Source organism: Oryza glaberrima, chromosome 6 (assembly GCF_000147395.1).
Source record: "Oryza glaberrima chromosome 6, OglaRS2, whole genome shotgun sequence".
Taxonomy (NCBI): domain Eukaryota; kingdom Viridiplantae; phylum Streptophyta; class Magnoliopsida; order Poales; family Poaceae; genus Oryza; species Oryza glaberrima.
The window spans coordinates 4,073,775-4,100,894 of record NC_068331.1 but is presented as its reverse complement, the minus strand read 5'-3'; the positions used below and the strand labels follow the sequence as shown (position 1 = coordinate 4,100,894).

Sequence of the window (27,120 nt, the reverse complement as noted above, 5' to 3'; positions counted from 1 at the left end):
TTTAAAACATTCAAACATTTTTTGTGTTCATTTTGTAGCTACATGACTCACACAAACCAGCTGTACGTGAGTACTATATGTCAACCGTTTAAACTAAGTCCATGAGAATTAATGTAGCGCCGATTATAAAATCGCTCTGAACTGCCGCACGAACTGAGATTAATCTCCCATTTTTTTAGGAGAAAATTTGAGGCCTAAATCGCCATTATAAAACCTAGCTTACGACACCCTGTGCAGCTGTGCTCTGCTGCCTAATTAGCAAGCAGCTTGTCAGCTTCAGCTTCAGCTAAGCTAAGCTTTGCCTCCATGCAGCCGAGCAGCCGCGACACGGTCGCCGGCGGCGGCGGCGAGGGGACGCAGGATGACTTCTTCGACCAGATGCTCTCCACGCTGCCGTCGGCGTGGGCCGACCTGGGGGGCGGCGGCGGCGGCGCGGCGGGGAAGTCGCCGTGGGAGGTCGATCCGGCAGCGGCGGCGGCGGCGGCGTCGCAGGTGTTCGACGAGTCGGCGCTGCTCGCGTCCCGCCTCCGGCATCACCAGATCGGTGGGGCTGGCGGCGGCGGGGGAGAGAAGCCGGTGATGCTGCAGCTGAGCGAGCTGCACCGGCAGGCCGGCGGCGGCGAGGAGGACGGGAGCGGCGCGTTCTCGCCGCTGCCGCTGTTCACGGACCGGACGAACGTGCCGCCGCGGGAGGAGATGGAGGGCGGCTTCAAGTCGCCCAATGCCGCCGCCGTGCGTGCTCCCACGTTCTTGGAAACGCTCGTCTCCTTCCTTACCACCATCTTCTCCTCCTTCTCCGACGAGATTTCTCTTTCATGTGCAGGGAGGCGAGCACGCGCTGTTCAACGGGTTCGGCGTGCACGGCGGCAGCGGCGGCGCCGGGCAGCCGCCGTTCGGCCAGGTAAGCAAGCCGATCGCTCAAGAACTTGCCACTGTAATTAATCTCTACGACTCAAACATCAAGATTGTCCTCTTCGTCGTTTCAAGGGAGGATCAATGTCGGGGCAGAGCTTCGGAGGGCCGGCGGCGAGCGGAGGCACGGCGCCGGTCACCTCCTCCGGTGGCGGTGGCACGGGGCCGCCGCGGCAGCAGCGGGTGCGCGCGAGGAGAGGGCAAGCCACCGACCCACACAGCATCGCCGAACGTGTATGCATGCTTGCCTGCCACTCTCTTCCCACTACCAACTCAATCTCCTCTCTGGCATTCTATATTTCTATGAACTTAATTAAAAATTTAAAATTAGTACTAGTAGAATTCTAGACATGTTTACTCACGACAGCAGAAAATGCTTGATCTGGCTCGTGCTTAAATCTGACAGATCAAATCAGCTACGTCAAACCTGTCACTGTTCACGAAATCATCTTACAATTATTACTGCCTCTTTCAAGTTTCAACCAAAAAATAAATGGAACTTGAGCAACATTTCCATTTTTCTTCTCAACTTTGTGTGTATTGTTCATGTTATTTTCAGCTTCGGAGGGAGAGGATAGCGGAGCGGATGAAATCGCTGCAGGAGCTAGTCCCAAACGCCAACAAGGTTACATCCCAAAACTCTCATCCCTTCTGAAATATTACATTCTGGTAGAATTAATCATATATATGGTCATTGCATTGTCAAGAAGAATTTTCTTTGTTTCCTTTTTCTGAACTAAAGAACAGTCCAACTGATAGAAATGGAGCGCAGTGAATGAGCACATGGGCGCATTCGTGCCCAATTTTGTCATCGTTTTTCTTGACATCTTGATGAAGAAAATGAAGTGATTGAATGGAGTTCTTTGATTTGATTTTGCTTGCAGACGGACAAGGCGTCGATGCTGGACGAGATCATCGACTACGTCAAGTTCCTGCAGCTCCAAGTCAAGGTGATCATCAATCGATTCTGTGTGTTTGAGCTCAGTGAGCTAGGATCGATCAGACATGCCATCGTGACTGCCTTTGACACCGCAGGTTCTCAGCATGAGCCGGCTCGGCGGCGCCGCCGGCATGGCGCCGCTGGTGGCGAGCATGTCGTCGGAGGTAAGCAAGCAAGCAACCAATGTTCATCGACACGGCGAGCCTTTGCCGCCGTTGCGTGTAGTTTCCGGCTCTGAGATATGCGACGTCGTGCGTCCGTGCAGGGGAACAGCAACGGGAGCAGCAATGGCGGCGGCGGCAAGGCGAGCAAGGGCGGCACCGGCGGCGAGGGCGGCGGCGGCGGAGGAGGAGGAGGAGGTGGCACCGGTGGTGGGATGCGGGTGACGGAGCAGCAGGTGGCGAAGATGATGGAGGAGGACATGGGCACGGCGATGCAGTACCTGCAGGGGAAGGGGCTCTGTCTGATGCCGATCTCCCTCGCCTCCGCCATCTCGTCGGCGACCTCGTCGGCGTCGCTCCTCTCCCGCCCGTCCATCCGCCACGCCGGCGCGCCGCCGCAGACGATGCTCGACGCCGCCGGCCCGACCTCGCCGGCGGCGATGTCTAACGGCGATGACCCACGGCACGCAAAGGCGGACAGCGGCGCCGGCGGGACGCAATGATCGAAGCTGTCCGGCCGTGGCGACCAAGATTACTGTATCATCGTTGTATACTCCTTTTTCTTTCTGTTTTTTTTTTCCCTTCTCTTAATCATTTGTTAAAGAGAAGACGAAATGACGCTGAATTCTATATACCACTTTAAGTTATTTATCATACACGCCGCGATCAGAAGCAGATTAAAACATCATGAGATGTCCATTTATATCTTTAAAAAAAAAAGAAAATACCTCTGATAACTACGCCATTACTACACACTTTGTTCTTGCTCTGATCAGAGAGCATGAACTGAACTTTTGGATGAACCAAACTGATGAATTATATACTAGTATAGTATTGTATATGGTGAAAGCATTATTGATTTTGGCGCCGCTGCGCTGACTAATGGCAAGCGATGGATACAGTGATGATCAAGATGTGCAGGCTACTATGGCTGGCTGGCTGGCTGCACGTCGTCGAGAAGATCGTCTGTCGTGATCGGCCGGTTGGCTCAGCTAAGGTAAACAAATGCACGCTGCAGAATATACAGCCCGGCCGTTTCGGACATGGATGCTGATCCAATGGAAGAGGCACTGATATGCGTGTCCAAGAGTAGTACTCACTCCGTCCCAAAAAAAAGACAAACTCTGGTTTCCGTGTCCAACGTTTGACCGTTCCGTCTTATTTGAAAAAGTTATAAAAAAATTAAAAAGATAAGTCACACATAAAGTATAAAGTATTAATCATGTTTTATCATCTAACGACAATGAAAATACTAATTATAAAAAAATTTTATATAAGACGGACAGTCAAACGTTGGCACGGGAACCCACAGTTTGCCTTTTTTTTTTACGGAGGGAGTAGGCTTACTCCATCTCATAAAAACCATCATTTTGTTCCTATTCACTTTGATGTCATTTTTAACCATACCATTTTTTGATAAAATTGCCAAAAAAAAATATCTACGTTTAGTCCAAATTTGGTCAATACACAAGAAATCCTGCCAAAATTTTAACAATATTATCATCTTGCTAAAATTTTAGCATTGCCAAAATCTGGTAAGGTTTATTTTGACTATAATCTGAATAGGCCCAAAAACCACCTTAGATTGATTTTTTATCGGATGGACAGAGTACTCCCTCCGTCCTCATAAAAAACCAACTAGCCAGAAGTTAGTTTTTTATGGGACGGATGGAGTACGTGTCAACGATCACGTCGGTCTGGCTTTATCAGAGGATCTCAATATTGATCCGATTGTTTAGTACCGACAGACATTTCGGCTGTGTTCTTTGGCTACCTTTCTCCTTTTTCACACGTACGTTTTTCAAACTACTAGACGGCATATTTTTTTGAAATTTTTTATAAAAATGCTTTAAAAATCATATTGATTTTTTAAAAAAAACAAATAATTAATACTTAATTAATCGTTAATGATCACTTCGTTTTGCCTGTTTGGGGTTAGAGGATCTCAATACTGATCCGATTGTTTAGTACCGACAGACAGTTCGTGTTCATGCAGACGCAGAAAGTCCGGGCAACACGTTGATTTCAACAGCCCAAAAAAGCCCAGTCAGTCTCGGAATTGGACAAACCGAGCAGGCCGCTTCGCTCCCGGCCCAAAACAATGCGGCCCAACCACGAAGCCGCCACTCTCCTCCTCCGCAAGGTCGGTTTCCTTTTGTCCTTTCAGATCTCTCTCTCTCTCTCTCTCTCTCTCTCTCGTCTCCTCCTATCCGCGTCCATCTCTCTCCCCGTCTCGATTCCCCACCAGCGGCGAAACCCTAACCCTAGAGCGGCCACCGCCATGGAGAAGCGCGCGACCACCACCAGGGCGGTGGTGCTCCGCCTCGACGACCTCTCCCTTCCGCCGCGCCGCCTCACCGTGCAGTCCCGCCTCCCGGTCTCCCACCTCCTCCGCGCGCTGCCGCAGCCGCTGCTCGAGTCGTCGTCGTTCTACCTCACCGCCGATGGCCGCCCGCTCCCGCTGTCCGCGCCCGTGGCGTCGCTTCCGCCGTCGGGTTCGGTCCAGCTCCGCCTCCGCGCGCTCCGCGGCGGTGGCGGCGACGGCGGCGCCACGGGCGCCGAGTCCCGCGACTGCTACCTCTCCATGTACCTCGCGAAGAAGCCCGACAAGGCCGACCCCAACGAGGCGCGGCTCTCCCGCTTCACCTGCTGCGCGCTCTCCGGCGAGCCGCTTGCCGCGCCCGCCGTCGCCGATCGCCTGGGTAACCTCTTCAACAAGGAGGCCCTCGTCGAGGCGCTCCTCCACAAGCGCCTCCCCAAGGCGCTCTCACACATCAGGGGTCTCAAGGACATGATCCCCATCCACCTGCATCCTAAGCCTGATGCCGATGCGGCTGGTGAGGAGGTCCGGTTCCAGTGCCCGGTCACCGGGCTCGATTTCAATGGGAAGTACCAATTCCTTGCGCTTCGCAAGTGTGGCCATGTGCTCAGCGTGAAGGCTCTCAAGGAGGTGAAGACCTCGGCGTGCTTGGTATGCCATAAGGAGTTTGATGAGGCGGACAAGATGCCGCTCAACGGAACCGAGGACGAGGTTGCGGCATTGAGGCTGAGGATGGAGGAGGAGAGGGGGAAGGTGAAGGAAAAGAAGGAGAAGAAGGTGGGAAATGGGCTAAGTGGGAGTAAGCATGCTGCCGCTGCCGTGATGGCAGGGGGTGCTGAGAAGCTTGAAAATGGGAAGAAGGGGGAGGCTCCCTCTTCGAAGCGGTTCAAGGCTGGAGACCATGCACCGGCATATGCAAACAAAGAAGTGTATGCATCGATTTTTACTTCTTCCAAGAAGTCAGATTTCAAGGAGACATACTCATGCCGGTCACTTCCCCTTGGAAGGAACTGAAGCGATCTTCTATTGAGAGATGGTAATGGCTTGGAGGTGAACATCCTGCACTGATTTGCTTCATAGCAAGGTTCACCTGCAAGTTTCTTCATTGTAATTTTAGTTGTCGGTGTTCTTCATGCTTTGATTACTGATGTGGGGCTCTGTGTTTCCATTGTCAAGGAAGCAAAGTGTCGGAGTATTTGAAAGATGTGTGAAATATGTCATAGTTTGATACCATTAACAAGCAATACCAGCCCTGAAATCTTCTGTAGCAGCTTGTTGGAATAAAGTTGCTTATTTGTATATCTAAGGGGATTTACCAAAAAGTAAGTTATTATTTTGACTACCCTCGTACAGTTCCTTAAACAGCCTGTGTGCCCTTGGCATGATGCTTTTACTAATCCTTGTATGTCATCCACACTCGAAATATAGAACCTCACCCCTTACAAGCCAATGGGAAGTAACACAGTACAATATCAGTCATTATCTTTTCCATGCTTCTGTTCTAAATAACCACCCACTGTGAATTAAATTAAACTGGGAAATCATAGCTAGTTTATTATTCCTTTAAGTACATTTTACCTTTCCAAGTTTTATGGGGCGTGCTATAAGAATTCTACTGTTTGCATTGAGAAGTTCTATTGTGCAAGAATCTGACACTGAAAAATCCTACTATTTCTGTACAAACATGGAAAGATTGTTGATGCAATCTCCTAGCTTATTCATAGGAATATCACACCCAGATTTGTTTCAAGTTGAGATGGAGCGTTTCTCAATCTGTACCTTTTATACCCTCTCAATTAGCTTGAATTCATTTTAACTGCACTCATGAAAAGCGGTTTCAGGATTAATACGCATGTGCATCATCAATCTGAGAGAGGAGGTGTATATAACTGCTGTTCACACCTGTTTTGAAGTGGAACTACAGAATTATCCATAGGTATAGATTGTAAGGAATATTTAAACACTGTTGATTATTGACTTCAAAAGTAGCCAAGAGATGTTGTGTGGTTCCAGAGATTCAAAGTTTCGGAACACCATTTGAGATGACAAAAAAGGTCTGTTGATTTGTGTAAGAAAACTAATATTAGAGCATGTTCGTGTCATGGAACCTTCATATATCATGACGATGCATAATTCTGCACGAAACTTTTATGTTATGCAGTTGATGTAGGAGTAATATTTAGTTTCCTTGGCTACAAACGTGTACATAGTGGTTTTCACCTCGTTAGCTGACATGCCATTTTGTTTGTGATAATTATATGGCTTGTGGTTTTAGATGCATGCTTAGTCCTGTTGTCGGTCTGTTGCATTTTCATTATATTGTTGATCACGATACATCAAGTGTCAGATAGTTCAGTGTTGTGTCTCGCTTACTCATGATATAGAATGAGAGTTATGTGATGGAGTTAGGCATCTTATGGTGGAGCATATGTGGCATTTGCCATGTGGCCTACGTCAAGCCACTTTTGGGGGTCTGTTTATTGGTACAGTTTACAGGGTAACACTTGAGATCTGTTTAAACAGAAAAGTGGCTATGATTTTTTTTCCAACATAGAGAGAATCTTCCAACATAGAAAGAACTAAGGAGGCTGATGTGCAGATGACTTAATGCTAGTGAGTATGGCATTATTGAAGCTGCATGGCTAGTCAAAAGCTCTAGGTTGATTGTGCTTATGAGCATATCCTTAATTTCAGTGATAAAAAGTATTTATGAGCCATTTCTCTATTTATTCATCAGATGGGCAGATGGCTGCTGCTGACGAGGATGGTCATTGATAATGACACAAGTTTACAGGGAAATATTGATGGATGGAGGGCATGTTCCAAGAAAAGTATACGCAATGAGATTATATAGAGTTGCATCGTATGCAAATTGTGTGTTATTGCTGTGTGGTGAATAACTGAATATTGTGTATTTTGTTTACCTTGCCAATACATCTTCAGTAGGTAGTTTTGATACCATTAAATAGATGGTGAAGGGTGTGCTTTAGGAGTGTATGGATTGGACAAAATTCAGCAAACACATCTACAGAACCTCAGGAGGATAGTCTGGAGTTAAGTTTTGATGTGTTGGAAAAGGAAAATCTGCAAATAATGTGCACAGTACTGTTGCTGTATCTCTTCCTGTTGTTTCATTTAGTGGCATCTTTACTCTTCTTGCCAAAAATGGTGTCCTACTGCCTACCTGCAGGTCAATATATTTTCTTGTGTTCCCTTTCGCACTGTCTTGCATCATTTATTTTCATTTGTGTTATACTCCCTTCGTCCTTAAATATTTGACAACGTTAACTTTTTAAAACATGTTTGACTGTTCGTGTTATTAAAAACATTTAAATAAGTATTACTATTTTCCTGTCATTTGATTCATTGTAAATATACTACTACTACTCAAGTTTTTGAATAATATTCACAAAAGTTTTTGAATAAGACGAACGGTTAAATATATTTAAAAAAGTTAACAACATCAAATATTTAGGGATGGAGGGGGTATTTTATTTTTGACATATTCTACAGAGCAACTCTTGGTTCTCTTTTCACATGTTACACTGAACTAGAGTGCCAAGACTACCAGGTTGCAGACCTCGAGTTCATAAATGTAGCTAAGTCTTCAGCAGCAGAGCAAAACGCTTAAACGCGTAGAGGCTATGATTGACTTTAGGGAGAATAGCTAATATAGTCCCTAAAATTTCGCTCCTGAGTTATTTTAGTCCTTAATTTTTCATATTGTTCAAACAAGTCCTTTAAATTTGTCATGTGGGCTAATATAATCCTTGGTCCCACCAGAATCGCCACATGGACATGCCATGTCACTTTCCCATACAAAATCTATATGATTTGTCCAATTTACCCTTATGCATAGGAAAATAAAAAAACAAAAGGAAAAAAGTTACAAAAATATATGGTATATGTATGAGAAAAAATATACCTCAGGAGGGTGAAAAAAAAGAAGTATTTTTTTCCTATGGTTTTGTCAAATTCACCCTTATATTTATTTTTTATGATATACATAAGGGTAGATTGGACAATTTATTATAGATTTTACATGAATGATGATATGGCATATCCATATGATGATTTTGGTGGACCCAAGGACTATTCTAAGCCTTATGATAAAGTTTAAGGATTTCTTTGGACCATTTATAAGGTTAGGGACTAAACAGATCCTACAGAGAAACTTTAGGAACTAAAGTAGCTATTCTCCCATTGACTTTACATGTCGGAGCACTTCAAATTTTATTTCTACCCGTGTGCAAGACCATGTAGAGTATGAAGTACTATGAACTATGGCATTGCGATCTACCCTAAAGTTATGAATCCTGTTCAGAGTATCAAACTAACAATGTATGAGTAATGTCCAACATTGCCCATCCTTTCCACACAAATTTGAACCTATGTAGGTAACGGTAAAAGCTCGTATGAGCTCTAAAGTTGTCACCTTCAAAAAGTTCTCTGTAGTCATCTCTATGCGCTTCTTGAGACAAAACTTACCTTATTTCAGTTGCTGCAATATGTTGTAACTCACCTCTACGCCAAATACAACTACCCCTAGGCGCATATGGGCTTATAACACTCTCAAAGACACAGAGGCTACTGGTAAATTGTTGACCTCACTATATTCTTATTGCAACCATAATTGTACACTGTAATATATATGCCCAGTAAGGTTTTGAACCCTAGTGGAAGAAGTCACGTATCCATGGTTCTACTGCCAAACCGCTTCCCTTTGTTGTTGACTTATTAGTTGCTCTCTAAGTGAAGCTTGACACCCTCGTCAGATGCGTAGTTTCAATGTCTTTTTAAAAGAAATTTATTGCCTTACTGTTTACTATTCATTGTGCTCGTTATGAATCCTCATATTCCCTTTTTTTTTCTTAAAAAGTAATCTCCACTACATCCTCCTTCAATCACCCAACATCTCAGGTACTTTGGTAGGATCATCGTGTCGTTTTGCAAGAATTATCATCCCTAATTTGATGGAATAATATGTCCCAATACCACACATATTCGTAGTGATTATAAATGTATATATTTATTTCTTCTTCCTTTTTTCCAGCTAGGAAGGACAAAATTGCTAACGGAAAGGGCATGCTACCTGTTTCACATGGTTTAGTTTTTCTTATCGGAACTATCCATATGTATCCTATATATATACTACTTCTAAAAGACAATAGTGGTGAGTAGTGAGTCTGCCACCACCACTAGCATGTGAGACATGGATGTGAGAGTGCTTTGCTAGCTTTTTTATATACTTGTGTGGAGTAATTTTGTTGTCTTTACTCCGCTACTCTTGTTTTGGTACACTAACTATGGTGTTTTTGTTTTTGTTTGTAAGATGAAGAAACTCGTTTCAACCAAGTGTGCTAATATTTGTTCAACATGGACGCACTTTTTTTTTGCTATTTTTGAGTAATCTGTTGCAATGCGTGGGTATTTAGATAGTAGTGATTAAAAATATATATACTTATTAATTTATTTTCTCATAGGAAGAGCAAAGGGATATCGGGAAAAGGCAGACCAACGGTTTTCATGTGGTTTAGTTTGGTAAGGTCACAAACATAACACCACCAATCTTCGCCTTACCTAACCAAAGGTTGGTAATGCCGAAATTTGGTAATTGTTTTTTCAATGAAGTGAACAAGCCCTTAATTTTTCCTATTCCAGTTTTTTCTCAACGAATTTATTTCCATATGGGTCAACATGTTTCTTTGGGTGGAGCAATTTACTTATGTACATGATGGAACCGAACTTTGCGTGCAATGGGAAGGGTCATGGACTAGTGATGCTTCCCCGTATGAATTATCATTCCTATTTTGCTTGAATAGCTTTATGCTATTAACTTACTACATATGTATATACCATAGTGATTACAATACTATATGGTTATTTCTGATTTTTTCCAAACTAGGAAGGGCAGCATGATCCTGTAAAGGGCGGTCAAAGTTTTCACATGGTTTAGTTTTTTATCCTTGATTTTCTCAATTGACGGTTTCCATGCGGGTCAACTGGTTCTTTTGGTGGAACGGTTTTTTTAAGCAAGAGAACAAAACTTTGGCGGGATGAGAGGGGTTGAGGGACAGATGGAACTCCCATTCTAAAATAATAGAGATAACACGAAGAATACATCTTTCAAGGTATGTTCTATTTACTCATCTCAACATTTATCATATTTATTTCCGGACAACCACCCAATATAACAAACCTCAATAACAATTAATACACCCGTGGAAAAAAAGAGCAACAACAACTTTTACTTTTTGATAACTTCACACCAGAAAAACAAGATTTCCCAATCTTGCGACTGTACAACACCATGAGAAATAAATTTCCACAAAAAGGTCCATGATTCCCAAACAAGCACAGGAACCCATAAATCCTACTCCTTACAACAATCCGGTCGCAATTTGTCTTATATCCCAAGAGCCTAATCGCAAAACCGCCACTGCCCCTGGACATCCCCTGCCGCAGTGGCCGTTACCACTGCCTCCCTCCTCCCCCTCCTCTCTCCGAGTCCGAGAGCACACGCAGAGAAAGAGAGAGAGAGACGCGTCCCCTCGCCGCCCGCCTCCTCCACCGCCCACACGAGGGGCACGCGCCTCGCCGCCGCCTCCCCTCGCCGTCACTACCTTCCATTTCCGCCGCCTCCTCTCCACGCGCCACCTCACCCTCCCCCTCCCCCACGCGGCGGTATAAGTACGCTCCCCTCTCCCTACCCCCAAAAATCACCAAACCCTAGCCCCCCCAACTCCGAGGCGGCGCGGCGCGGCGCGGCGAGAGGGTGGGTGGTTTTAGGGTTTTGATCCGGAAGGGAGTTCCGGGGGGCGGCGGCGGGATGAGCAGCCTGGTGGAGCGGCTGCGGGTGCGGTCGGAGAAGCGGCCGCTGTACACGCTCGATGAGTCCGACGACGACCTCCCGCCGCGCGGCGGGGGCGGGAAGGGGAGGGATCGGCACAGCGACGGCCCCACCGAGCGGATCGAGCGGGAGGACGCGGTATGGCGGCCGATCAGGGGGGCCCTGATTCTCTTCTCTTCTGTTTTTGGTCTCAGTTGCTCTGATTTCTAAAGCTGTTACTGCTGAATTGGCTCTGATTTCTGTGGTTTTTGTGGAATTGGCTGCTGCCATGCTAGGATTTTAGCTTCTGGTTTTGGGGAATTTGATGGCTGCCTTGCTAGGGTAGTCGGTTGTGAAATGGCTTAATTGCTGAGAAGCGGGAGGATTAGTTTAGGGATTTGGCGGTGATAGGTTAAGCTTGGCTGGCTGGTGTTTGAGAAAGCCAGTGGGTGATTTGGTTGAATGAGTTTGTTGCTTGGTACCGATGGGGTACTGAAATTTGAATTTAGGCCTGATCTGTCTGCTACGTTAAGCAGCTACTAATTCGGGATTATGAAAAAATACAGTCTCTAGTGTGCATCCTGAGAAATATACGATGCCTTAGTATACCAAGTTTAATTGTTGGATGATAAGAGGTGATGACGGTGTTTCTAACTGTCCTTGTCGTGATAGCTAAACTTACATTATTTTGTTGGTTCAAAGATTTTATCATAAACTAGAAGAGTTGGCAATTTGCTGAGACTTGTAAGAAAATTAATTCAATCTGTTTTTAAACAAAAGGGAGCATGCCAATATCATCATTCTCATTTCCGTTTTTCCTCGTTTGGTGATTTTGTACTTGGCTTTTTATTTCTCATATGTGTAGTGGAGCTTCAGTTTTTCGGGGCTTGGTTTCTTAACTTCCTGTAATTTTCATATGCTTGTGTATTTCTCGATATATCTATTTTCAGTTTAATGGTCCTGTATTTATTTGTAGTTATTCACCTGTGTGTGCAGAAAGAAGATGCTTGCCAGAAATGTGGAGAAAATGACAATCTAGTACCATGTTCAACTTGTACTTATGCATTTCACAGGAAATGTTTGGTTCCTCGCTTAAATATCACATCTGATAAATGGAGCTGCCCTGAATGTGTATGCATTTCCCTTCTTCAGTAGACTCCGTTCCACTTAATGATTGACACCGCTGGTAACAAAGCACCTCATTTGTTATTTTCAGGTTAGCCCTCTTACGGAAATGGAAAAGATATTAGACTGTGAAGAAACAAAACCTGATGCTTCTGAAGAGACTAGTTCTTCTGAGTCCGGATCAAAGAAGAAACCTGTCAAACGATATCTTATAAAATGGAAAGGAATATCACACCTTCACTGCACTTGGTACTTATCTATTCAATAGCTCAATGCAAAATTGTGTTGCATACTGCTTCTGCTCTATTAACGTTGACTCATAAAAATAGGGTTTCAGAAAGTGAATATTTGGAAACTGCCAAGATATACCCCCGGCTGAAAACTAGACTCAATAACTTCCATAAGCAAATGGATTCAACGGATAAATCTGATGATGACTATTCTGCAATTAGACCTGAGTGGACTACTGTTGACAGGATCCTTGCTACCAGGTATGGATACAACGAACAAAGCTATGCGAGGCTTGATCTTTTTACCTTGTATAGTTGTGACAATAGAAGGGATGTGATTTACTGGCTGATAATTAGTTGCTTTTGTTGCTATTAATATTATGATAATATGACCAGCTAGACCAGCCTTTCTTTGGTAACTGACACATGCATGTAGCTTTGTGTTAGGTTAATAGTTATTACTGTTACTGTGGATGCATATATTGATGCTGTTAGTGGTAATATGTACTCCATTTATAATGTTTACCATGATAGTTAGCCTATTACTCAACGACAAACTTTCCAATTGAAGGTAATTTGATACCGTGTGAAAACCCTATTGCTGTCATGTTATTCCTCAACTAAATGTGGTAACGAGAAATAATAACATCATTCCACTTTACTTTCATAGTGCTGTCAGGTTAGTTTCACCAATCTTAGTGTTCACTTATTATCTTCTTTACACCCATCAATTTTTAGCAAAGGCTGACTGTATGATTGTCTTTTTTTTAAATATTTTGTGAAAAAAAAGAAAAAGCTCTACTGGTGAAAGGGAGTACTATGTGAAATGGAAGGAACTAACATACGACGAATGTACTTGGGAAAATGACTCCGACATTGCAGTCTTTCAGCCTCAGATTGAACGCTTCAATGAGATTCAGTCCAGGAGGAAGAAGTCTACTGACAAGTGCAAGAGTGTCACTCGTGAGATACGTCAATATAAGGAGAGCCCGAAGTTTCTCTCTGGTGGTATGCTGCATTTAAAACACGAATAATTCCTGGGAATTAAATTTTTATTTCTAATTGACTACATATTTCCTTGTTTTTTATTTTGCATTTTTTACATGAAGGGACACTACATCCCTACCAGCTTGAAGGGTTAAACTTCTTACGCTATTCTTGGTACCATAATAAACGTGTAATACTTGGGGACGAGATGGGTCTTGGTAAGTGATTTTTACTGTTAAGAATGAAAGTGTTTTATGGTATGCTGTATTGGGGTCTTGACCAAGTGAGTACACTTATCACTACAAAAATAATGCAGGTAAAACGATACAGAGTATTGCCTTTTTGGGCTCTCTATTTGTGGACAAGCTTGGTCCTCATCTGGTCGTTGCACCCCTTTCAACCTTGCGAAATTGGGAGCGTGAATTTGCAACTTGGGCACCTCAAATGAATGTTGTACGTGGATTATACTAATTTATAATGTTGTACGTGGATTATACTAACTCATAGTTCTTTCGACTTATTTTTTTTCTTCATGTTTGCCAGGTAATGTATTTTGGATCTGCAGCTTCTCGTGAAATTATTAGGAAGTATGAATTTTACTACCCCAAAGAGAAACCTAAGAAGCTTAAGAAAAAGAAATCATCTCCATCTAATGAAGACAAGAAACAATCAAGAATAAAATTTGATGTCCTTTTGACATCTTATGAGATGATCAATATGGATTCTACTGTTCTAAAAACCATAGAATGGGAATGCATGGTACTTCTTTTGCCATCTCCCTTTCTATACGCTTCAATTCTCTGGAGAATGTTTAAATTGCTCTTAAGTTCTGATTGACTTTTCTCCAATTGGTAATGCTTTATTGCAGATTGTGGATGAGGGGCATCGTTTGAAGAACAAAGATTCCAAGTTGTTCGGTCAACTTAAAGAGTATCATACTAAGCATCGTGTTCTCTTAACGGGAACCCCAGTTCAGGTTACTGCTTTATATTCATTGACTAAAAACCTTCATTGTTGGTTTTCTTAGCTTAATGGAAAATTAAATGTTGAAAGCTACTTATAGTTAGTTCTTTTGAGGTTTCAATACTGCTTTGAACCTTTAGGCTCTGATTTCTGGCAGTGTATAGTCCGTATTTTTTTACTCGCTGTTTCCAAAATATGGAAATACTCAGGAGTTTTTAGAGCTGTATCTCCACAGTGGGACTTAAGGACATTAGTAGATAATAGGAACTTCTTTGATAAACAGCTGTCGGCTTTTGCAAACAAATATCAATTGCTTTTTTGACCTATACATTCATCACATGGATCGAAATGTAATGATTAAACACTGTACCTTTGCAATTAAAAAAGAAACTAATCCTTGACCCTGTGATGGCATATATTATGGCATTATTCACTGCAGATATAGTATGAATAACACCTTAATTTGCATATGCATGTGATATTATGCCATCTTTCTTGCTAGAAACAGTAACCCTCAGCTTTGATCCGTTAGTCATTCGATTTATTAGTTAACACCATTTTATGGTTAATTGATTTCTTATATGCACTGTTCCTTGTATTAAACTATTGAATTTTCCAGTTTCGCGTTAAAGTTGATATCCTATCTTTCTTTTTTCCCAGAACAACCTGGATGAACTTTTCATGCTTATGCACTTCCTTGAGGGTGACAGTGTAAGATTTTATACTTTTGGATGCTAACATTTTATTAATTTAATTCATGAAACTGTTGCTCATTAGGTCTTCCTTACGGTGCCTGTTCAAGGACTTGACGGTAATGTGGTCGTTGATAGACAATTTCCTAGCTTTTAGCATATGCTCATTGACCAATATTCCACTGAACAGTTTTTGTTATGTTTATTCTTGTTATGTTTGTTTATTTTATGTTCTGTTTCCTCTGGTCTCTCAGTTTTCATTTAATTAATTGCTGGACAAATTAAATTAAAATCGCGTTATTGAAGTGCGTTGCCATGATTGTGATATTTTTTTGGGGCAAGCCAAACAGCTTACTTTTTATTGTCGCAATTTGTGGGTTACTGTTGATATTTCGTTTCAGAGTGTAAATAATATTGAGGTAGCTGTCACGGTTTTGTACCTTTTGTGCTTATATATTGTCAGCTTCTGGGGAAAACTATAAGTTGATACTGGCAGAAGCCATAAATTAAGAGTTTTTTCTGGTGGTGAAATTGATCTCTGGAGTATAAAAATCATTATTTTGGCAGGCACAAGCAGAACATAATTAGGTTAGCATTTAGATAGTAAAAAGACATTAAACTGTTCTGCGAATAATCATAGTATAAGCTTATGCTTCCTTCACTCATCTTTCTGGCTATTTTGAATTGAGTATGTTTTCCCCATATTCTTTCTGTTTGGCGAAAATACCTTTGTCGCACATCTTCATGGATACGCAATGCATTGCATATTCTTGATCCAACCTTTTATAGTGTTGAAATTTCCATTCTATTCTTTTATCATCTAATATTACAACATTTCATTTGTAGTTTGGTAGTATAGCTGATCTCCAAGAGGAATTCAAGGACATAAACCAGGACAAACAAGTTGAGAAGCTCCATGGAATGCTGAAGCCGCATCTTCTTCGGCGTATGAATTTACTTAACATTTTTTTTTCCTGTTAGGTGTATGGTTTGGCTTGTCAAGATGGTTTTTCTTTTGCACATGCATGTAATATGCAACTTCATCTTACATTAGGGACAAATGGTGAACATAAAAGATCTATCTATGTTAGATAGATCATCAGAAAATTTTTGAGTCTTGACTTTCTACATTTTTGCATTTATTAGTGTAACTTGCATAGCTGTGAACTGTGGCTGTTTTTCCAAATCCTTTTTGTTACCTTGTGCACCTTTTACAATTGAGTGCATCTTTTTTTTTCAGAGTCTATTATGGGATAATTTTCGTTTGGTAAACTGAAAAATACTACTGAATAGATGCTGTTACCATTTTTAGACACTTAAAGTTCTGTCTGAGACTCGAGTTATTTTTGCTAACAAAAATTGCAACCTATTGCCTTTTGTGCTCAAATAGGATTCAAGAAAGATGTTATGAAAGAACTTCCTCCGAAAAAGGAGCTGATTTTACGTGTTGAGCTTACAAGCAAACAAAAAGAGTACTATAAAGCAATTCTCACCAAGAATTATGAAGTGTTAACTCGTCGTAGTGGCGGACATGTAATATTTTTATTCCCACGTTGTATTAATGTCTTATATCTTGGCCTGCTATGGATAATTTTTTCCTGTTTGATTCCAGGTTTCACTTATTAATGTTGTAATGGAACTACGCAAACTTTGTTGCCATGCATTCATGACAGATGAACCCGAAGAGCCTGCCAATTCAGAAGAAGCTTTAAGGTGCACAAATTGCTTTTTAACCTGCTATTTTATTTTGATACCGATTGGTCTGAGTATTTCGATACTGATTCTGTTAGTTATTAGGGTTTGCCGTTGTTCTTTTACATGATGCCTTTGATACTATAACTGGAAATTAATATTGCACACAGATTTTCTGATGTCATTAACATTTTAATTCCACTACCAGCTTTTTATTACTTTCAAACACATATTGATGCAGAGGTACTGGAGTTCTCTGATATCTCTTGCTGTTATCTTTTCATTTCACGTCTTAACAAACACAATGCCATATTTGAAGTTGTTGACATCTGGTAATGTTGTTGTTCTATTGCATGTCATAAAGAAAGTTGTACTGAAAAAATGCATGCAATTTACCACCAATTGTCTAGGTTTTAGTTCAGTGCTATGAAGGTCTGTTTTGTAGTAGTTGGCTTTTTTTGTGATTGAGTTGTAATTCTGGACCCATATTCTAGAATGCACATATGATTGATATTTCAGATTGTTTATTTACAATTATATCATTCCTATGTTAAACTAGATTGACCGATCAAGTTTATGCCATTTTCCAGGGCAGTTTAGATCTACCGATTAGACTTTAGGTTCTATATTTCTTTCTTTTGGAATTACCATCTTTTACTCCCTTGATTTTGCAGGAGGCTTTTAGAATCTTCTGGAAAAATGGAGCTGCTTGACAAGATGATGGTGAAACTGAAAGAGCAGGGTCACAGGGTTCTTATTTATTCACAGTTCCAGCACATGTTGGACTTACTTGAGGATTATTTAAGCTACCGGGTATTTAACTATCATCCTGTGGAGACTATTGTTAACTATGCAGGTTAATGTATTTGATATACCACATTTTTAATGTCTCATGTTTCAGAAATGGAGTTATGAGCGTATTGATGGAAAAATAGGTGGTGCTGAGAGGCAGATACGAATTGATCGCTTCAATGCTAAAAATTCTACTAGGTTTTGCTTTCTTCTTTCAACCAGAGCTGGTGGTCTTGGTATAAATCTGGCAACTGCCGATACTGTAATTATTTATGACAGGTGAAACAATTTGTAATTAGAAAAAAAAGGAACACAATGTTTTGAGTTTACTTTAACCTATCATTTCCATTTACATTCAGTGATTGGAATCCTCATGCTGATTTACAAGCTATGGCGAGAGCCCATCGCTTAGGGCAGACAAGCAAGGTATTTTATCTTAAGCTCTTATCTATTTGATTGTTGATTTTTGTTAACTCTTGTCCTAGCTTTTAACGATAAATTATGTTAAATTAATTTTCTTTTGCAGGTTATGATATATAGGCTTGTTAGTCGTGGTACAATTGAGGAGCGGATGATGCAACTTACAAAGAAAAAAATGGTATTGGAGCACTTAGTTGTTGGGCGTCTCACGAAAGGCACTAATATTGTCCAGGTAATATTGTTGCTTTGATTTAGAATGATTTGTATGTAGGGGTTTTAGAAAGTACCAACGTTGGTGGTTAATGCAGTTGTTAGATAAATTGTTTCTCTTGACATAATTGCATTACCCTAACAATTAGATTCTTTGGTCCTTGAGCTTATTTGGTCATGCTGTGGTGTATACATTTATGCTTTATAGGCTTGGTTTGCAAGGGGATTCTTGTTTGTTCAGCTGATCGTAGAAAACTCTTCTTTGCTTCAAAGTTCTTATGGATAAGTCTAGTTAACATGATATATTACCTGGGTGGGTGATCAGTGATGAATTTTTTTGTGCAATGTTATTTGACGGGACCTTTCATTGTAGTATCAAATCCATTATTTTGCTGCACTTGTGAATCCCCTGTTGTACTAATTTCGCACGGCAAATAAGATGCATGACTCTTGTCCTTTTTCAGGAGGAGTTGGATGATATTATTCGGCATGGCTCAAAGGAACTTTTTGACGATGAAAATGATGAAGCCGGAAAATCTTGCCAAATCCATTATGATGATGCTGCGATTGATAGGTACACAATTTCATCATTTTTAACTTGGATAATATTTAGTGTGAAGTAATTTAAACTACTCCCAAAACTTTGAATTTAGTGATTTTCATCAATCTAGCAAATTTTTTTTTACTTCAGTCATTATAGTGAAGGGGTATATATAATACTGAACACTACCATCTAGGTGTATTCCCGTAGAAACTAGAAAGAAAGCAAAATAATTATTTTTATTATATAAGTTTGTGTTAATCTTAATTTCCCTGTTCTATTCTCACACAATCTATGATACATGTTCTGCCTATGTTCTGAAAAAATTGTGAAACAGTTTGCCCTTTTTTTTCCTTGCCAATTCGTGGTGGTATTCTGTAGGACTTGACATTGTAAAATCACCATTGCTTGATGACACCTTTTTGATTTTTCTGTGTACTGGCCTGACAGATTATTGGACCGTGACCAAGCTGACGGGGAAGAGCCTGTGGAAGATGAAGAAGAAGACGAATTTCTAAAAGGATTCAAGGTACTGTGCATGAGGAGCTCATTTTAGTTATTCTTACGAGATGCCTGCTGTCACCTCTATTTTGGCAGTAATCTGTATATTTATGAGATAATGAAGGATCATCATGCATGTTGCTTTTTCCTTGGAAAAAACCAAAAGTAAACATAAATTTGGACTAGCCTCTTGTTTTAATGTTGATGCTAAGCCAATACATTTGGTGGTTGTCAGTTGTCATATATCGTGAAACAAACACACCTAATGAGGTAATGTGGTTCTGCATACACTGTACGACTTTACATCAGCTTGTTAATTTTACCATTCTTTATCTTTCATGCTGTACAACTTTTGGTCCATTTATTATCAAAGTACCATGTAATATTACTATTATAAAGAATCACCTTTCCTCTTTGTGTTTTGCTTTGTTGTTGGCATATTCTACCAATCAACATACAGTTCTCATTTTTCAAGTAACTGTTTGCAGGTTGCTAACTTTGAGTACATAGATGAAGCTAAGGCTTTAGCTGCAAAAGAGGAGGAGGCACGCAAAAAGGCCGAAGCTGAAGCTGCAAACTCTGACAGAGCAAATTTTTGGGATAAATTATTGAAGGACAGATACGATGTACAAAAAGTTGAAGAGCATACTACTATGGGAAAAGGAAAAAGGAGCCGCAAACAGGTAACCAGTCCTATATGTTATCCTCATTAACTTTTGCTTTTATATGCATTGTTTATCTGCGGATCAACAACCGATGGGATTTTATCAAGGGTATACTGAGACCTGTTGCCAACTTACACTTATTTCAAAAAATAAGATCATTGAATGAACACCATATAACAACTATGGTTTGTAATTCCAAACTAGGCAAGAAACCTGGAGCTGAATGCACCATTTGTGTTTATTTACCAATATACTCCCTCCGTCCCAGAATATAAGCATTTTGGGACTTTGACACAGTCTTCGAGATGCTACTTTGACCAACAATATCTACAAAAATATAATGTTTTAAATAAAAAGAGTTGCATATTATGGTAGTTTCATTAATGATAAATCTAATAACATCAATTTTACATGATCGATTTTTTTTACTTTCTTGCTATTAATAGTCAAAAGTTTAAAATGGTTGACTAGACACTATGCTAAAAATGCTTATATTTTGGGCCGGAGGGAGTATATTCTACTTTACTCGATTTTTTTAGTGCTGGATAAATATACTAATAAAATACTATGTGTAGATGGCTGCTGCTGATGAGGACGACATTACCGGCCTGCATGACATGAGTTCTGAAGATGATGATTACTCTTATGATGATGATGTGTCAGATAACGACACAAGTTTACAATCAGGCCTTGCTGGGAGGAGGGGCCCATATTCCAAGAAAAAACAACGTAGTAATTTTATCATGTACTGTTGTTGCATGGTGAATGTTGTGCATTTATTTACCTTTCTAATCAACTTTCACTAGGTAATGTTGATTCACTTCCATTCATGGAGGGCGAAGGACGGGCTTTGAGAGTTTATGGGTTCAACCAAATTCAGCGAACACAATTCCTTCAAACGCTTATGAGGTTAGTTGGAATATTGGCTTAAATTCTACTTTTTGAATAAATAAAAATCTAATGAGAACTCGTCCTGCTTTTGTTAACTTGCTCATTTAACTTTAGTAAACTCTAACCCTCTTTAATAGCTCAGTGGGCATGCTTGGGCAGTAAAGCAGGATATTGGACAGAATGGTTTTGTAAGGGCTTTAGATAAGAGCGGTAAAGCAGGGCACACATGGTAGTTTGCTGGTTCTGTTATATCCTTTTTGAGATAATCCCTTATATGCCACTAGAAATTGACCAGTTCCCTTATATGCCACTCAAAATTGGCTTCTCCCTTATATGCCACTAGTTCAAGTTTTTCCATCCTTTTATGCCACTCCCACCACCATAGTGTTAGTTGACTGTTAGTCAAATGTTAGTTTTTTTCGTAAATGACCAATATGCCCTCTCAACTAAAAAATGTGTAAACTTGAAAAAATCATAACTAATTTATTTTAAATCCTTTTTTAGTGAACAAAATTTTGTCAGAACCAGTGAAAAATGCTCTTTATATTAAAAATATTGTTGGAAAACTGCATGTTTCATGTTTACATTGAAAATTTATTTGTGATGGTAATGGCTAAAATTGCATGTGATGCAGAAAAAAAAAATCAATTTTCATATGTTGCAGTAGCTATATTAGTACTAAAATACCTATTATTGGTTGTATACTAATTCTCAAGGGCAAATGCGTCTTTTTACAACGAAGTTAACGGTCAACTGACGGTGGACTGACGGCAATGGCATAAAAGGGAGGAGAAACTTGAACCGGTGGCATAAAAAGGAGAAGCCAATTTAAAGTGGCATATAAGGGAGCCGGTTAATTTAGAGTGGCATATAAGGGATTCTCTCTTTTTGTTTTGGAGTGAAAGAATCTACTGTATTTTCTTATGTACATATTTTCTTTGTGTTGTTCTAAAGTCTTCTCATATCGCTTAGCATAATTTGTTGGTGGCAAGCTTTTGTTTCCAAATAATTGTTTCCGTCCAAGATCGTGCACTCACACATGATCTGAGGACATACTAATCTGGTCCAGTTTGTTCCCCAAATAATTGTTTGTGGTTCATTCTCTGAAGTACCCCCTCCATTCTTAACCCGGCCCAGATTATTCCCCAAATAAGATGTTGCTTTAGAAATTGTGCAGTCAAACCATGAAAATCTTAACTCACTAATATATGCCAAAAAATATATATATAATTCAAGATTTGATATGTGAAGATGCCATCGATAGATTTACAATGATTTTTTTTTCATGTTATATAATATTTTTTCTGATTACATGTTTAGAAGAAGAATGACTAAACATTTTCATTTGAGGTTTTGTTGATGTACTGAACGACAAATAAGAATGGATGGAGTAATAGTACTGTTGGAAGGTCATAAATGCATGACAGATTGATGTATTGATAAGTAATTCCCCCTTTTAATTTGTAGATATGGTTTTCAGAACTACGATTGGAAGGAATTTACTCCTCGATTGAAGGGGAAAAGTGTTGAGGAAATCCAGAGGTAGGTGTATTGACTTACTGTTTTGTTCATTTCAATGCCTTCTTTGGATCACTTTTTTGTTTTTTACATGGTTGGAAAATAATTATAGGAAATTTGCTTAAAAAAATTGTATTAATCCAATTTCAAGTTTTCTGTAGCCAATACTTAATTAATCACGTGCTAATGAGCCACCCTGTCTTGCGTGCGCGGGAGAGAAGTTCCTTACCTTCTCTCCTGATCACACCAATAGACTTGGCATTCAGGTTCATTATTAACAAAATAACATGGAGAATGCTAAGTGTTAAAAATTATTAGCTGGATGTTAACTTACTAGTCGAGTGCCACACCCACTTATTTGCTTTCTACTTTTAGCTGCTTCTATAATACTGTGCCTATTTGTCATGGTTCCTGCAGATATGCTGAACTTGTCATGATCCATCTTCTTGAGGACATCAATGACTCAGGATATTATGCAGGTAAATTTAGCTTAATGGTGATTATGTCCATTTCTAATTCTATATCCACATTTTAAATCTCCATATGCATGAATATAGATGGCGTGCCAAAGGAAATGCGCACAGATGAGACATTGGTCAGGCTAGCCAACATATCACTTGTGGAAGAGAAGGTATCTATTACCAACAAGATAGAACATTCATAACCTTTCTATGGTATAACGCATGCATTATCTTTTTCTCTTTTTTTCTTTTTGGTTTCAGGTGGCTGCCATGGAACAAGGAAAAATAACAAAACTCTTTCCCAGCTATTTGTTATATGAATTTCCTAGCTTAGTTGGTGGAAGAGTATGGAAAGCGGAACAGGATCTACTGTTGCTGAAAGCATTAATAAAGTATGCATATATTTGGCAATATTAGTTTGCTACAATAACCATAGTTAAATTACTCTTTGTTTTATGTAACTAGCCGAGGGGCCAGCACAAGATTTCTGGCTGTGCTAATTCTTGAACATTGGTTTTTGGATTTCAGTTGAGTGTATTAGACCTTGCCCAGTCAACAGTTGAGAACATAGGGTCACCTGTTGGGCTATATGTTTATATGTTTTAGTATATATGACAAGAAAAAGATGCAATGTGTACATACCATTTTAATTCTTTGCATAAGATAATTCCAAACATGAACCATAAAAAGTATTTAGTTTTATCTAGTATATTCTTGTATTGATTATAGATTTTTAATAGTTCTGCCATGGGTGTAGCTGGTTAGCGTTCTAGGTCCGCGCTTTGAGCTTCCAAGTTTGTTGTTCTGGGTTTTCTTTTGGTAAGTTCTACTACAACATAGAGAGTGTTTGTATCAACTAGGCTATCCAGGTCACATGAAACCAGATGAACAGTCTATTCCTTGTTTTAATTGGTTTGACATTGGCTGATTACACAAAAGATCCAGTAGTATAGACCAGGCCAGGTAATATTTCAGACTTAAGTTCCCCTCTACTATAAGTTTTCCTTCTGCTTAAAATAAACTAACGATCTGATCCATGTCCTGCTCACATTATTGAACAGACAAATGGTATTTCTTTATAAAATTAACGAGAGCCGGATGGCTGCATGGTGCCAATGCATGCAGATCCACTTTGTTCGCATATTGAAGAAACACTTCTGCTATCTACTCTTAGTTTCTTGTTCATTCAGTGGTCCTTAATTGCTTCTCTTGGGGGGTTATAAGTATATTGAGAACCAATAAGAATGATAATTATGGTTAATAATCGCAAACAATGTTGTTGGGCGACGGCTAAGAAATAAATTGAGGGGGCAATAGAAAAAAATCTGTAACTTTCTCTAGTACCGTACTTCCGTGCTGATGAGAATAGTGCCATGTGTTTGTTTTCATTTATAGCCACTTTTCCTTTTGCATGATTGGTTTGCTATATTCTGAGGAACACTATGTTTAATGAAGCAATTATGAATTTGAGATGTGATAGCATAAATTTGGATCAGGAGGTAATTCCTATTAATGTTTTAGCTCATCATAATGTAGATTCTTCGATGTAGTAGGGTTAAGATTGTACAGCGGCAAATGTATTAAAGGAAGGAGTGCATTAACATTAATGCTTAGTGTCTATTATCCTCATGATATATGCATTCTCTACATGGTATTCCATTCCTATTCTTACTTTGTAGCATAGTTAAGTGTCCAAAGTTACCATATAAGGTATTAACATATATTTTCCCTTCATTAGGCATGGGTATGCAAGGTGGCAATATATATCAGATGACAGAGATAATGGGATTTTTGAGGCTGCACGACAAGAGCTGAGGCTTCCTACTGCTAATGAACTGATTAGTTCTCACTCAAACAATGAGACAAACGTTAGTGTGCACGCACATAACTTTTTTCTACAGAAGTTATAGGATTTCTGCTTGACTAAAGATGCGGTTCATTTCATTTTTTGGGATCTCTGACAGGGAAATCTGGAAAGCACACAAGAAGGCCAGTCGAACCCAACGAGCATGATCCATTACAGGGATACACAGAGAAAGATAGTTGAGTTTATTAGAAAGAGATACCATCTTTTGGAGAGATGTTTGAATCTTGAATACGCTGTGGTATGCCTGTGACCTATTTCCTTAAATATAGCACCCAAAGCTCACATGGGTGGTAACACTAAGATTATTGGTTTTAGGATGTATAACATGCAATTTTTGGTATTTTGCAGATTAAAACAAAAACCCCTGTTCCTGATGATCTCGCTGAACAAGATTTTCCTGGTGGTCATAGACCGGCCGTTCCAGACTACAGTGAAATGCTGAGAGAATTGCCTGTCCTTGAACCTATTTGTAAGTTGTCCCTTGTTCCCTAGATCACCCAAACATATCTACACAGGAACACGCAGCCACGCTTGTTTGTGTGTGGAGTTGTGGACACATGCCTTTTCTTATCTTAGTCATGCGCTCTCTTATGGTTTATACTCCCTCCGTTTCATATCATAGTCGTTTGACTTTTTTCCTAGTCAAACTTTATTAAGTTTGACCAAGTTTATAGAAAAAATTAGCAACATATAAAATAAGGTCTTTGTTGTAACTGATATAGGTGGATCTGCTGGTACCAATAGTCTAAAAGTATACAAGACAGAAAAATGTCTGCCATTCTTGTTAACAAATAGAATAGTCATAGCAATGCTTGAAAAACTTGTGAGGACTGTATACATGTATTATTGCTTATTGCTTACTAGATATATCCCAAAAATGAGAACTTCAAAAGTAGAAAAATAGAAAATTTAGCCAAACGTATCAGCTGGTTTCCTGGAACATGTTCCTTGGTGTGAACTCTGCTCAATTTGTGTTTAAGCATGCTAAAGTCATATCCCTTAGTAATTCTGACACCAATCCTGTTGAACTGTCACATATTGCACGTTTATGTTTGAAACAATAGGTTTCTTGTTTGATGAAAATTCAACCATCCAGTGCTTCTGCTACTGTTTGTAATCTTTGTCCTATCCTATTTCATTGCATGTTCCGTGTCAAAAGAAAAAATCATTGCATGTTTCAATTTACTACGGAAGCTATATTTTGGGATGGAGAGAGTAGTTTCTTTCCTCATGAGCTTTTAGTACTCGTAAAATCATAATAGAGCGCTCATCCATTGGAAACAATGCTTGATCAGTATGGCTTGTTCATCAGGCTGTTATCATCGAGTGGAGAACTAGAGCCGTACAAATAACAAGTACTATTAATGATCATGGAAGTTACTGCAACTTAACTAAATTTGCACAGATGATGTAAATGTATTTGAATTAACCCAAAACAAGTTCATGTGGTCTGGTTGCTTATGTGGAATCTGGGCATTTGCTTTCAGCTAGTGCTAGTTTTCTAATAGGATGTAGAAATGGCCAAAATGGTAGTGTCATCAAGATATATGAAATTTAATTGTTTATTGTAACAACATCTCTTTTTTCTTTATAATGCGAGTTATGGTAACTCTCCTCTTTCCTGCAGCCAAAGAAGTGGCGCCTGAAGGCACAACTGATCAGTCACAAGTTTCCCATCTTTACAACAAGGTACTTATGGAACAAAGTTTTTTTTTTTTTTTTTGAGGGGATCCTCTCAAAGAAAAGTTTTCCTATGCTAACTCTGGCCTGAAAATTTTCTTGAGTGACAACTTCCTATCTATCTATAATATGCAGATGTGCTTTGTCCTTGAAGACAGTGCTGTTCCTGCACTCAACTCGCATTTCGGTGACAAGGCAGCTTCCTCCGGTTTAGCCAATAGCCTCCATAAGTTTGAAGCTGTATGCGAAGACGTTAGTCGCATCTTGAGATCCCATGAAAATGGTACCACTCCCAAAGAGGAAGTTATGCTAGATGCAAGCTCCAAAGAGACCACGTCTCCAAAAGATCCAGCAACCGAGGTGCCTTCGTCAGCTTCCAAAGAAGCTACGCCTCCAGTACAAGATCCAGTCATAGAGGCAGTGAAGGAGGAGCCACCCACTGTTAAGGCGGAGGACAAAATGGAAATCGATAGTTAATTTGTAGGAATCATAACGACAATATCGAACCTTTTTCGTCTAATCTAATCGCTAAACTGGCTGTAGCTTTTACCATATTACAAGTTGTAAACTAAAAAATCACTCTAAGCTAGTCTCATCCTGTAGAGGCCTGGACATCTCCAGGCCTGAGATGAACGATTACCATCAAATCTGTCGTACTAAAGGTTACCAGGTTTTGCTAGCTCCTGCCCCGTTGCATCTGTTAAATGTTTAACTCCACTGTCG

General features: G+C 40.0%; 3 protein-coding genes across 3 annotated transcripts; all 3 read left to right on the top strand.

The window, feature by feature from the left end:
* The first annotated feature begins 269 nt into the window (after positions 1-269).
* Positions 270-2,677, top strand: LOC127777683 (transcription factor LRL3-like). Its single transcript, XM_052304293.1, has 7 exons — positions 270-732; positions 824-901; positions 988-1,146; positions 1,472-1,537; positions 1,797-1,862; positions 1,948-2,016; positions 2,118-2,677. Exons 1-7 carry the CDS (start codon positions 307-309, stop codon positions 2,514-2,516), a joined length of 1,263 nt encoding a protein of 420 aa, XP_052160253.1. The 5' UTR covers positions 270-306; the 3' UTR covers positions 2,517-2,677.
* Positions 2,678-4,189: 1,512 nt separating this feature from the next.
* Positions 4,190-7,604, top strand: LOC127777778 (uncharacterized). The gene is made up of 2 exons (XM_052304394.1): positions 4,190-5,383; positions 7,071-7,604. The coding sequence occupies exon 1, from the start codon at positions 4,295-4,297 to the stop codon at positions 5,345-5,347; it is 1,053 nt and encodes a 350-aa protein (XP_052160354.1). The 5' UTR covers positions 4,190-4,294; the 3' UTR covers positions 5,348-5,383; positions 7,071-7,604.
* Positions 7,605-10,799: 3,195 nt separating this feature from the next.
* LOC127776776 (CHD3-type chromatin-remodeling factor PICKLE) lies at positions 10,800-27,076 on the top strand. Its single transcript, XM_052303321.1, has 31 exons — positions 10,800-11,321; positions 12,159-12,293; positions 12,379-12,536; positions 12,617-12,778; positions 13,308-13,525; positions 13,627-13,722; positions 13,821-13,957; positions 14,048-14,263; positions 14,373-14,480; positions 15,128-15,178; positions 16,006-16,105; positions 16,550-16,692; positions 16,772-16,872; positions 17,526-17,664; positions 17,753-17,922; positions 18,003-18,069; positions 18,170-18,295; positions 18,738-18,847; positions 19,265-19,343; positions 19,804-19,998; positions 20,556-20,709; positions 20,787-20,889; positions 22,339-22,413; positions 22,807-22,868; positions 22,947-23,020; positions 23,112-23,242; positions 24,589-24,718; positions 24,815-24,955; positions 25,066-25,186; positions 26,345-26,406; positions 26,533-27,076. Exons 1-31 carry the CDS (start codon positions 11,163-11,165, stop codon positions 26,872-26,874), a joined length of 4,065 nt encoding a protein of 1,354 aa, XP_052159281.1. The 5' UTR covers positions 10,800-11,162; the 3' UTR covers positions 26,875-27,076.
* The last annotated feature ends 44 nt before the right edge of the window (positions 27,077-27,120 follow it).